This window comes from Onychostoma macrolepis, chromosome 20 (assembly GCF_012432095.1).
Source record: "Onychostoma macrolepis isolate SWU-2019 chromosome 20, ASM1243209v1, whole genome shotgun sequence".
Lineage (NCBI taxonomy): Eukaryota > Metazoa > Chordata > Actinopteri > Cypriniformes > Cyprinidae > Onychostoma > Onychostoma macrolepis.
The window spans coordinates 5,574,270-5,588,367 of record NC_081174.1 but is presented as its reverse complement, the minus strand read 5'-3'; the positions used below and the strand labels follow the sequence as shown (position 1 = coordinate 5,588,367).

The 14,098-nt window shown below is 39.4% G+C and overlaps 1 protein-coding gene across 1 annotated transcript in view; it reads right to left on the bottom strand.

The window, feature by feature from the left end:
- arid1b (AT-rich interactive domain 1B) overlaps positions 1-13,130 on the bottom strand; it is a 92,466-nt gene extending 79,336 nt beyond the window's left edge. The window contains 2 exon segments of the mRNA XM_058755844.1: positions 6,868-7,056; positions 11,627-13,130. Coding sequence (XP_058611827.1) covers positions 6,868-7,056; positions 11,627-12,649 — 1,212 coding nt within the window. The 5' untranslated portion in view covers positions 12,650-13,130.
- Between the last annotated feature and the right edge of the window lie 968 nt (positions 13,131-14,098).

The window sequence follows — 14,098 nt, the reverse complement described above, 5'->3', positions numbered from 1 at the left end:
GATTAGTTGCAGACTCCTGTGTGAAAGCACAGTCAGTGCTGCTTCTGCACATGGACTGCATACACACTGCAAACAGAGTAGGCCTGTGTGTGAACCTGGCATAAAAGGCTCACAAAATCAGGCTTGTGCTGTGTGTAACCTATTGCACAATTGTAAAAACAAAAATGCACTGCATGATCAAACATTTAGGTGAGATAAATACAGGTGCTGGTCATATAATTAGAATATCATCAAAAAGTTGATTTATTTCAAATTCCATTCAAAAAGTGAAACTTGTATATTATATTCATTCATTACACACAGACTGATATATTTCAAATGTTTATTTCTTTTCATTTTGATGATTATAACTGACAACTAAGGAAAATCCCAAATTCAGTATCTCAGAAAATTTGAATATTGTGAAAAGGTTCAATATTGAAGACACCTGGTGCCACACTCTAATCATCTAATTAACTCAAAACACCTGCAAAGGCCTTTAAATGGTCTCTCAGTCTATTTCTGTAGGCTACACAATCATGGGGAAGACTGCTGACGACCATTGACACGTTGCACAACGAGGGCAAGACACAAAAGGTCATTGCAAAAGAGGCTGGCTGTTCACAGAGCTCTGTGTCCAAGCACATTAATAGAGAGGCGAAGGGAAGGAAAAGATGTGGTAGAAAAAAGTAATAGGGATAACCGCACCCTGGAGAGGATTGTGAAACAAAACCCATTCAAAAATGTGGGGGAGATTCACAAAGAGTGGACTGCAGCTGGAGTCAGTGCTTCAAGAACCACTACGCACAGACGTATGCAAGACATGGGTTTCAGCTGTCGCATTCCTTGTGTCAAGCCACTCTTGAACAACAGACAGCGTCAGAAGCGTCACGCCTGGGCTAAAGACAAAAAGGACTGGACTGCTGCTGAGTGGTCCAAAGTTATGTTCTCTGATGACAGTAAATTTTGCATTTCCTTTGGAAATCAGGGTCCCAGAGTCTGGAGGAAGAGAGGAGAGGCAGTATCTGGTTTAAGCACCATGGTATCCCTGTTCTTAATTGGCCAGCAAACTCGCCTGACCTGAACCCCATAGAAAATCTATGGGGTATTGTGAAGAGGAAGATGCGATATGCCAGACCCAACAATGCAGAAGAGCTGAAGGCCACTATCAGAGCAACCTGGGCTCTCATAACACCTGAGCAGTGCCACAGACTGATCGACTCCATGCCACGCCGCATTGCTGCAGTAATTCAGGCAAAAGGAGCCCCAACTAAGTATTGAGTGATGTACATGCTCATACTTTTCATGTTCATACAAAAATCCTTTCTTTGTATTGGTCTTAAGTAATATTCACATTTTCTGAGATACTGAATTTGGGATTTTCCTTAGTTGTCAGTTATAATCATCAAAATTAAAAGAAATAAACATTTGAAATATATCAGTCTATGTGTAATGAATGAATATAATATACAAGTTTCACTTTTTGAATGGAATTAGTGAAATAAATCAACTTTTTGATGATATTCTAATTATATGACCAGCACCTGTATATATTTTAGAAAAATTACCACCCCTCAAATAAAAAAATCCCCTCTCACAAGAGTCACCTAAGAGGGGAATTCATTCTCAAAAATGAAATACAGGCACTGAATAAATGTCTAAAAATCCTGACTGGAGTATCACTATAAATAATTCTAATAAATCATAATAAAAAGAAGGCTTTAAAAAGATCGGTATCGGCAGATACTGCTTTCTGTGATCGCAATCGGTGATCGGCCTCAAAAATCCTGATTGGAGCACCAACAACTCTACAGTTCAAATACTACAGTTGAAGTTTTATAAAATGCTAAAATTCAACTTTCAGCCTAATAAATGATGTATGGTCTGAACAAAATCGGCAGATGGGCTGAACAAAAATGCTAATTCACTTTCTGACAGTAAGTGGAAAACGCAGAATTAAATTCTTCGGATTTCAATGCCAGAATGGAGAATTTTGCCTAAAGTCGATAAAATTATTAATTCTAAGTATATTTAACATCGTGTCTTCTTTTTCCATCGCCTAAAAATGCTTTCCCCTGGGTTTTAAGCTTTGTCTTCTTCTATTTTTATTGTAAAAATGTTATGTGAACAAAACAGAAGTAGCCAGAAGATCAATAGAAATAACACAGCAGGATTCCCTTGGTATCAGACCAGATGAAACATCCAATTTCAGGTAGGGTTGTAAAAAAAAAAAAAATCCTCTGGTCATCTAAGGTCTCCTGGTAGATAAAAGTCATTATAGGGTCCCTCTCGACTGAGATTGGCGACAACTAACAGCTGCAGAAATGCACCGCACACCCCTTCAGGTTAGAGATTACCCCAAAACCCTCTCCTGTAATGATCTCATTATGTGCTGGCCGCATTCGGTGATGTCTTTCTTGATTAGTGCCTCTACTACATTCCACCGTGCCAGGAGAAGATTGCTGATTCTGATCTTTCATTCTAAAAAGGTCACGTCCGTACCCAGGGGCAATCACAGGAGGAAACTGCACACGACTGCTGTCCTGCTGATCTCGTGTCAGTATAGCTGACCAAAGATCAGTGTAATGGATCTGGAGGTAATGAAAAGAAAGTGGCTGATAGCTGAAATAGCAGTTTGTGTTTCTAAGGTCCAAAACACACTTGAGTATGTGAACCCAAACACTTCCAGCCACGCAGACTCTATTTCACGCGTCGCTGTTTTTCAAAATGTGTCAGAACAAGGAGATCTACAATAGCTGGAGAAGTCTATCTGTTAGCAATCTCATTTATCTCATTGGTAGTTGCTCAGCTAGCACAGTAGTTAAACTGCCAACATTTTAACAACTAGCTACACAAATCAAAGCACAATTTTTCATTTAAATAATACTGATTAGCAAAAGTCTGTGACAAACTTTTTGTGAAAACCTCACAAAAAATTGCATCCAGATTGTGTGGATTCTACTGAAATGACTAGATTTCACCTGCAAAATTCACACACAGAAACAAAGGTAAATTCATTAAAGGGTTAGTTTTCCCAAAAAATGAAAATTCTGTCATTATTGCGCAAAGAAAACAATAATAACAATTTATTCAGCAATTCTTCTCCCCGAGGTACCGTCTTCCGCCATTTTGAAGAGTATCCCCCAAACGTAATCAGCATTATTTACGTTAAGCATGTGCGCGCTTTCACTGAATGTAAACAACGCTGATTACGGTAACTCGGGGAGAAGAATTGCTGAATAAATTATGTTATTATTGTTTTCTTTGCGCACAAAAAGTATTCTCGTAGCTTCATAAAATTACGGTTGAACCCCTGATGTCACATGGACTATTTTACTGATGTCCTTGCTACGTTTCTGAGCGTTGATCGTGGTAATATACTTGCCGTCTATGGAGGGTCAGAGAGCTCTCAGATTCCATCAAAAATATATTAATTTGTGTTCCGAAGATGAACAAAGGTCTTATGGGTTTGGAACGACATGAGGGTGTGTAATTAATGACAGTTTTCACTTTTGGGTAAACTATCCCTTTAAAATGGTTTGCAAGTCATTTCAACCAAATTATTAAAAGAATCACCTAGAGCCATTTGTACATAAAACGGACTACGCTGGTTGCGCTATAAATATATGAATGCAGCCTGTGTAGACCACACAATAAAAAAAATGTATTGCTTTGATTTACTTTGAGGTTTCCAGTCCTTTTATCTCAGTACATTTGTATCTGACTGCAATCTTAAAAATGAATTCTTTTGGCATGTCATTATAGATTCAGCAGCTAGCCAATCATTTATATCTGCGTTTACATAAAGTACGTTTCTAGCCTAAGCCTTCATATTTTGTCGAAGATACACAGAAGCTACACTCAGCCCAATATGCTATGTTAACATGAAGGAATTTTCCATATTGTTTTTTCACTATATAATACTTGTATTTTGAATCAACGTATAGCTTTGTTTTGTGTTTTAGGGTTGAAGGAAAATGTACTGGTCATTTTCTGCCAGGACATTATCTAATAACAGTGTAGGTTAGATTAAAGACAATATTGAAACTGCACTCGCATTGAATTTAACCTAGGTGACGTGGTAGAAAGTGAAACATGTTTGGTTACAGTACAACCGGCTTAATTTTCTTTTGTCCCACCCATGCGGCCTTGGTTACATCAGCAGAACTGTTATTTCAGAGGCAGTGGCACTGAACTTAACACAGTCCAGTTTTCGAGTCTAAATTTAGTAGGGCAGTCTGTACCCAGAATAGGACAGCCCAGCCCAACCAGACTGCCTGCCAAGCTCTTCTGACAGACATGCGGCGCATTAGACTGTCAACATCTCTGGTACACTGGGAGTACTGTCGCTCCACGCTGACAGGCACAACAGAGTCGTTCCTTCTGCACCACACTCTGTGTTCCCCCTCGGGCTGTCACTGTTCAGACCGCCGGCCTGTGGGACATTTCAGTTTCCTGTGGACTCAACAGCATGAAGAGCACCGCTGCTATCTCTGTTTGAGAGCTATGAGTCAGTGTTGCTAATTCTGATAGTCTAAGGTAGATGTGCTTAGAAAGTAGATATCGTAGCAGGATAGTCCCCCGTGTGGCAGCCAGCTGGGGTGGGTAAAAACATTCTGGCATGGTAAAAAGTGAGCACTTCCATCAGACAAGTAACGTAACTAGGCCCACGCACATTTTTTTAAGTGCCAAATGTGTGGAATTCTGCAAAATAGATTTAGAAGTGTTGAAATTTGTTAAATGGAGCTGGGAGCGTAACACTTTTTGGTTTCTGAAAGCAAATTCAGATTTCTTTAAAGCCCCCATGATATCAAAACATGAAATGAAAACTGATGGCTATATCCATTTTTTGTCCAATTACATGCGGTCTAGAATAGAGTCCACTTTTTCAGCAGCCCTTTTTCCAGAAGTATTTTTTCCTACTCATTTTTCCCATAGGAAATTTTTGGAAGTCTTTGTTGAAGGGTTATAAGCCAACCCACCAACCACACGGTGAATCACAACATCACCAACTTTGATTTGGAGCAAAAACTTTTCAAATCAGTTTATGGTATAAGGCTGTGTACTTAATGGCTTTAATGAAGGAAACAAAAACAATCCCATGAAGCACTACAAATGACAATTGAATTAAAAAAGGACAAATAAATATAAAACCGCTCAAAGCGTGTTTATTGTATATAGAAGTTTTTTGCAAAATATGCATATATAGACAAATATTTAAGCAGTTTGAGAGCAAAGGGAAACTGACTATAAAGTCATTCACAGTGCTTCATGGGAGTAGGCAGGCACTAAACAGATCATTTGGTGTGATTTGCTTGTTTTGATTCTCTGATTGGTGGAAATTTATTTGACAATGATGTGTTTTATTCAGCGCTGATAGCCTTGTGGGCCGTTTTGCTACAGGCATCCCGAATTCGAATCCCGACTCGAGGACCTTACATATCAGGTACTAGACCTATATATTATCAGAATCATGAATTTGTTTAATAAATTGTTCTACTGGATATACGTGTCTTTAATATTTGTGTTACGTATTTAGTAACCATTTTATAAAGCAAGAACACTCCGCAATAATGAAATCTGACGGCTTCATTAACTATCAATTAAAAATTTGCAGCTCACAGTAGGTCTGTCTTTAAAGATTTTGTTGTAGTTTAAAAATCTATTCCCTTATGGAGAAAATTAATGGAATTCCTTAGGGATGCACCGAATGTTCGCAACTGAAATTGTTTGGCTGAACATAGCAAAATAAGCTTTTTCGGTGTTCGGCCGAATAAGCGGAAAGACCAAATAAATTGTACCGAACAATGACGTGACACGATCAAACAGAGGCGCGCACTAATGCAGCAAACATGTTGGCAGTGTGGAAGCATTTAAAATTGTCAGAGAAAGATGCAAAAATCATTACAAAATCATTCAACTTTGACTGCTGTTGCTGGATAACTGTATGATGACTGAAATCGCGAAATGGCCTTAAACAAATTAAAAACTGCAGAACATTATGTTTTCTAATACACGCACGAACTGCATATTTATAAACAGCACTGCACGAGCTCGCAGCGCCAGGGTTCAAAGTCCAAAGCATGAGGAAAATTTACGCTGAAACAGCGTTACTTGTCAGTTGCTCAGTAACATTTTTATTGAGCTTTGTTGGTATAATGTCTGCTAGAATGTTAAAAAAAAAATTCAGTGTTACTTTATGCAATAGCAAAAAAAACTGGCAAAATACATGGGGGAAAAACGCGAAAAACTGTGTTCGGTATTTGGCCCAGTGTTTCATTTTGTTCGGCTTCGGCCAAGAATTTTCATTCCGGTGCATCCCTAGAATTTCTACTTCTGGAACCTGGCTGTTGCTATCTATAAGAATATGCCTCCCACTAATATTAAATGCCTCTACCTAGAAATAACAAATCATAGGTTAAAGAATGTGACATAAATTAAAGTCGAAATGTGATGTAAATTAATGTCACCCCTAACTTCCTGTTTCAATAGAAAATCTGTCAACACAGGACTGAAAACTGCGTCCATCAAGCAATTTTTATAGGGTCTTTAATAAACGAACATCCAAGGGGCACATTAGAAGTGTAGATGTATGTGAATTCTGTGAAATCTGTGGCACATTCAGTAGAGTTTAGCACCTGCCTGGTTATAAGTGATTTACTGTGCATTTAAAAATGATAAAGACTCGCTGTAACATTTTTCAATGCACTGAGTTCTACAGACTGAAGTGTCAAGCACATGACATTACGAGGGTGGTGCTAAAATCAAAAATATGCCGCTTTCCTTCTATGAACCATGTAATATTCCGTGATGGTATCTGCAAAGCTGCATGTGACACTTCCGTTTGAAGGGGACTTTTTCTGCAACTCTGAAAATTATTAGCTCTACCTGTTGCTGAGGGTACTGCATCCCTCCCATGCTCACTTGGCCACGCCCCTGCATTCCCATTGGGTATCGGTGAGGAGTGGGTGATCCATATGGCTGCCCTGGATATGTTCCGCCCTGCTGAGAGTAGGGACTGTTGCCCATCCCATACATCTGAGAACGCTTCATGGCCATAGGGTCCATGGGTGCCACCTGTTGAGAGGAGTATCAACATGTTAGCATAAAGAACAGCAATAGCTGTGATTTCCAATGTATGGCAGTCTGTGTGAATACATTTATACGACTATTATGCCTGAGCAGACTGGAATACAAATAGCAATCATAAGGTTGAGCGGTTCAGTAAATGGAGAGATTCAGGGCAACGTGCCATCGACTGATATGGGGGTTATCAGGTTTTCTCTCAAGTGTCTCATCTTTGCCAGAAAGACTGAGAGCCATCCAAGCTAATCTTCTCATGTCACTGCCAAATTCAGGCCAATTGAAGCAGCACTTACTGAAAATGTGACCAATTTGAGAAAGCCTGGGAGGCCACTATAAATGAACATTTTAAGCGTCAGCAGTCATGCCAGAGTGCTCTGCCGTCTCACACACACACACACATTTTCTCTGACTAGACAACTATATTGTCAAATTAGAGTTTAGAGCAAAAAGAGTTTGTGTACCATTAGGCCATGCCTGAAGAATCTGTAGTGGAACATTGTTGGAAATTTCCAGGTCATTCTTACTTAAGGAACAATTGAAGTCATCAATGACGAGTCTACTGTTTTATAAGCATAAGCCATTTCCACCTCTAATTTATTCCTAACACTCCTCGTTGATGCACTATGATCAAGTTCATCATTAAATCACCAATTAGGTATGCAAGGTCATGCTATGCTGTGAAAACAGTAACAGCTAAATGACTTATGTGCAGCAGAGTAACTATATTCATAAAATGTGAATGAGTGTTTTCTTTCTTCATAAAATGGTTACTACATACAAATATTAAAGACACAAATATCCAACAGGACATTTTATTAAACAAATTCATGATTCCGATAATATAGGTCTAGTCCCTGATATGTAAATTACATAGGGAAGTGAGCATGGCATGGTTTCATTATTCATAATGCCGTACTTTATTTACTTACATTCTTTTATTAATAACTACTGTACAACTAAAGTGTGTAAGCAGTAAGCAGCTCAGAACTTCAGTTGACGTTTCTAGTCAACAAAGAAATTGAAAAGATAGCATATCTAGCATAAATTGGATATTTAAACGCAAAATAATAAACATTCAGGTTTTTAAGTAACAAAACATTTTCTTGCACCTTTTATCCTAAACACATAATTTGAATCTAAATGTAGCATTTTATTTAGCATTTGTGTATCATTTAAATGCATTACCATTCAAAATTTGTGGTCAGTAAGATTTATTTATTTTTTTTTACTTTAATTTAGTAACACTGAATTGATCAAAATTGACACTATTCAAGATTAAAGACATTTATAAAGTAATATTCCCCATTTAAAGCATTTTTTAAAATCGTAATAGTATTTCACAGTATTACTGTTGTTACTGTATTTTCGATCACATAAATGCAGCCTTGGTGAGCATGAAAGACTTCAAAAATCCCACCATCCTCAAACTTTTTCAAGGGAGTGTAAATGATAAATATTAAAGAACCATACATAAAATGAATCAAAGGCAATAAATAGCCAAAATTATAATTTGGAAAGAAGTACACACCAATAGCTATACAATATATATATATATATATATATATATATATATGTATACACACACTAGGCTTGCTGAGATAGACGGTGTTGGCGGTGATGCCGGTGTTAAGCCGCAACACCGGTATGTCACTTGCCCACCGCGGCACCGTCCCCCACCTTCGTTTTGATTGTTTATAGTAATAAAAATAATTTAGTTCAGTTAGAGAACAGACACTACAATTAAAAACTGAACGCGACAGCTCAATGCAGAACGACAGTCGCATCATAGATTAGATTTCATTCACGTGAAGAGAGTGAGTCGAGCTGACTGACAAGAAGAGTGGGGTGAGACAGACAAGATGATAACGAAATGCAAAAACGCACGTTTGGCAATATTTTGCATTTTGAAAAGCCTGCTGACTTTTGCCGTTTACCTAAGATGATTTTGGAAGTTTTTTTAAAAACATTCGTTTCTTATTTAATTGGTTCCACAGTGTTTGCTGATTTTCAGTTTTGTATATAAATATATATAAGGCACATGGGAGGTAGTGAAACTTCTCGCATACACAACATATAATAAATTGGTGAATTTCTTTCACTAATTACATTTTGCGTGGAGCCAGAGTGGCAGAGCAACGCACACTTGGAGGCCTGGGGAAAGTGCACCGCTTAAATGGGTTTCATGCTGAAGATAAGCCATTAACAACTCAAGTTATTCTTATAATAGCCTTTCTCTAAAAATGCAAATGAGCATAAATGTCAACATCATCTTCATGTCTAAAGAATTGAAATCTATCACACATAGCCTAACACGAACTCACTGATGTAATTCAACCAGTCTGCAATTTTATTCCTGATCAAAGGCACCTCTAAATGTTTATTTATATGTGGTGCTCCATTTTTAAAAATTTCCAGTGCAACATACATATAATTATTATTATAGTGTTATAATATTGTGTCATTTAACATGAATAAAAGGGGATTATAACTATTTCATCCAAATTCCTTTAAAAAAAAAAATCTAACAATTCCAATCAGTATAGTAAAAAAAAATCAAATCTATCTAATAAAAACCAAAAGCGTGCAAGGGTAAGCATAGAAGAAGGTGGCTGGTTTATGTGATGAGGACACATGATGAGAGAGGCACACTGAGTTTTTTTTTTCTTTTTCTCTAAATTAACTGTAGACAAACAGGAAAATATATTTTAACCTTATTAACAGACTTCGTTAACCATTAATCTGCTAAGGTACATCCAAAATGCTCTCAAGGCGTCGTACAAAATGTGTCAAGAATGAACGGAAGGTGTGAGGGCTATCATCAGGTGTCTTGGCATCTCTTCCAGTCATGTTTCCTGGGCAGGCCTTGGGATTACCCTGGCCAATCCAGCACAAATGTTCTTCATGTGCCGCTATGAAAGCATGGCTAATCTGCATGTGTGAAGGTCAGGACTGCTCATCCATTCAGAGAAGGGCCACAGCCAAAAAGCATCTGATCGCACAGATGCAGAGCTGGAGAACTGAAAGCAGGCAGCTTTTGCCTCTTACTTATGATAAGCCATTGGAGGAAAAATAAAATTTTATTTTACCACTGTTTTTTGTCTACAAGTGCAGATTTAGAACTCAGAATAGACAAAACACATAATTGTACACATACTGGTTGTAAACAACTAACTAAAAAATTGTCAAAACGTTGTTACACCAAATTGCTACACTAACAGCGTTTACCATTTAACAAAGACAAAACCTACAGCATTTAGCTGGCTGAATATTAATATATGCTAAACTATTCCAATAGATTCATCAGCTTTCCCCCCTGGACCTGCATAAAAACATATTAAGCAGCAAAGTCAATTTATCACTAAAATCGAACTTGAAAAACTGTAACTCAGCCAGCTGGACTGTGAAATCCAAGGTTGTATCTCAAAATCAAGTATGCTGCCTACCTAGACAGCATTTTTCAACATTATAGCCTCAAAACTTAGTGAGCTGCCAACCAAGATAGGATTTTCATGCATTATATTCTTAAAACCCAGTGGGCTTCCTACCTAAAAAGCAATTTTGGGTATTACGGTTTTAAAAGCTGAAGCACAGCCTACCTAGACAGCATTTTTGGGTATCATAGTACCAAAAGCGTGTCACCTACCTAGTAAAATATTTGGTCTTTATCAAAACCTAGTGAGCTTCCTAGGTTTTGGGATCATACAGCTTTAGTCACCAGCTCACCTTATAATTTCTTTATATTTTAATATGTTGTGTTTAAAACAACCAGTACGGTTAATATTTTAAAATATAGCTAGTGAATGTGAGGTGAATGTGAAAACATTAATTACTGCATAATGAAGCCAGACGGGCGCAATGGCGCTAACACCAGCTAACAATGCTAATCAGTAGCGCTGTGAACTGAAAACACAGTCTAGCCCTTCGTTTCAGACAGACAGCGCTTACTGTTGACCGACCGTTGAAAACGAAATCGAAATGTTATCTGGAAAGTAGAATTAGAGCACAAAATCGCTTTATTTCAATTGATCTCGGGAACGAAACGCACAAGCAGCGAATTTTATTTAGCAGCAGCGCAATGCTAGAATGTTCCATAATTTGAATGGCACCAAACGAACGAGCTCTTTATCGAAACCACGACCGATAATATACTCAATAACATGACACTGACGTTTTGATGATAATAATGCTGTATTATTATACGGTCTATAAGGATATAAGCAGCCCAGCATATCGTTTTGCAGTATCGGGCATCTCTTTAAAGCAGAAATGAAAGTCTCAGCGCAGGCTAACTCTCATGCTAACAACGTTAGCACAGTCACCTTGGGCAGAACTTGACATGTTCTCCTGTCTGTCAATCCGCACACAAACCCAAACCCCGGAATAATCATAACTATAACAGGAGAAAACAAGCGCAGCATTCTATTCCACCGTTTAGACTGATAATTTGCATTCGATAAATATAAAAGCAGCATACTGTAAGCTAGTAATACGAGTAGCATCAGGCCACTGCTAGACCTGCATGCGAAACTTGACACACACATACGCAAGCTAAAACGTTCACCTGAGCTCTGCTGTTCCCGTTATTCCCAGGGCTCATGGCCGGGTGGCTTCTTTGTTGTGCTCCCCAGCCGTGGCTGGCAGCGGGGCTGTACGGGGAGCTCAAGTCTTTGCCCAAACCCATCCCGGGCTGCTGCTGCTGCTGCGGCGGGTTACTGTAATCTTGATAACCGCTGCCATATCCGCGCATCATCGGACTCGGAGATGTCAGAAGCTGGTTTAGGGTGGGTGTAGCTCCAGAAGGGTGCTGCTGGTTTTGTCCGGGGAACCTCTGAAAGCCCCCAACGTTGGCACCGGGAGCTGGGGTAACGTTAGTAGAGGCCATAGCTGCCTTGCCATGACTAGCAGCAGCGGCAGTAGGCGAATTGGTACCTGGGCCCATCATGTTCCCCTGCCGCGATGGGCTCATCATACCGTATCCAGCGCCACCGTACCCCGGCCGGTAGTTGGGATAGTGGTTGTACGGATTATTATGGTACCCTTCGTGGGAGTTTTGCACTTGATCCATGCTGCCCTGTGCTTGATGCATTAAAGCCGTCCTAGGGCTTTGTTGTCCGCCATGTTGATCAAAGCAAGGCCCTCCTCTTCCATTCCCGTAATAATGATTAAACTCAGAAACGGAGCTGTTCCCGCTTTGGGACGCGCTGCCACCGCCGCCGCCGCCGCCGCTGTTGTTGTTGTTGTTATTGTTGCTCGTTGGTCCAAAGTTGGAGTGCTCGTACCTGCTGCCCATCCGATCCCCCCCGGTTTTGGACGAGCGCTCCTCCTCGTCGCTTGTATTCAGCAAACGCGGATGGCGATCGACCTGCGTCTCCAGAGCGTTTTCTTTCCCTCCATGCTGCTGTCGATCTCCGCGCACGGGTGTCGGGTTGATGTTGTTGTTGTTGTGCACGGCTCGCTGCTGTGGCTGCTGATGGAATGATGCTTGCGACTGTTGCTGTGGAGGTGTGCGATGATGAGGCGAAGGAGGGGGATCTCCGCTTCCAACATTTTTCACTTGATGATTCGCGACCAGACCCGTTTCCATACTCGAAGTCGCGGTTAAATGAGCAGAAAAGGCTGTGTGCGTTGATTCTCAGCGTCCGTGTTTTCGCAGAGACTATAGACGCATGCTGATGCCCATCTACATTATTCATTGAGGCAGCGCACAGCCCCACATCACACCGATTCCTCCTCATTCACACCATTAGATTTGGGATCGTGGATGGAGCCCTTGCCAGCGCTGTCCTGTCAGGGGATGACTGTGTGTTGCATGGGCACGAGCTGTGAAAACAATTACTGAGGCGTTGAAACAGAGAACAAAATATATATGCTGAAATAGGCTATGCGTTTAACTGGTGGTGTTTTTGGACGAGAGGCGTTAATATATTTTAACATATTCAAAAGTTTCTTTGCAATAGCCTACCAAGCTTCCAATTCCCACAGAGGCAGATGTGAACGTGTATAAATGTGCACAAGACCCCTACAGGAGCCCCTTTGCTCCAGCATGGCATTATCAAGCATCTCCTCCAGCTCTCCACTGTTCTGCGCTGAGTCCGCTGGAAAACACGGACCGGGCGATTCGGAATTTTAGGATTTCTGTATTTACATTTTAACTCATCCCATTTTAAAAAGTTAATGGGTTAAACTATAGCTATGCGTGGCTTATTGTCTACAAAATTGTGCATGGGCGTCAAATGCATTAACAAATATAGAAATAATGTCAGGGAATTAATGTTGTAAATATATAATTATGAATGCAAACATGAAATTATGGAATTTTAAAACATGCTGTTAATAGCAATGTTTACTAATGCACAGAGTTTTAACAGCATGTTTTGTGCACTTACATTTATGCATTTGATAGTTCCTTCCAAAGCAAATTCAGGATATACATTTTGTCCTTGCATTTCAATTGAACGTATTACTTTGTGGTTGCCAGTGCATGCTGAGCTATAGGAACACATATGTAGGGCTATTCTTGCTTTATGGTCTGGGATCTCCAACCCTGGCTTCAGTTCTCACCCTGCTCCAACACACCTGCCTTTAAATATTAATTACCACTAAACCTACCTTGATTAGCCAATCAGGTTTGTTTAGGGTTGGAGCCAAAATCTGAAGGACGCTAGCTCTCCAGTAACAGGTCTGGAGACCCCTGATACAACAAATACAAGTAAGCTTCAGAAATATGATAATGACTACAGTGTTAAATAAAACTCAAAAATAAGTTTTAAATAAAAACAAAAAAATGACATTTATGACTTGCACTATTACTATTCTTTCCCCCAACTTGCTGATTTATATGCATGGGACTGTGAGATATTATAGAGTTACATGGTAAGGCTACACATTGCACTGAAAAAAACTGTTTTTAAGGTAAGTGGTTGCAAACAATTTATTTTAGCTACATTTAAATAAAAAAAAAAATGTTGAAAGTCAGTCAACTAAATTAGTTTACTTAAATGTAGCTAAAATAAATTGATTGCAACCATTTACC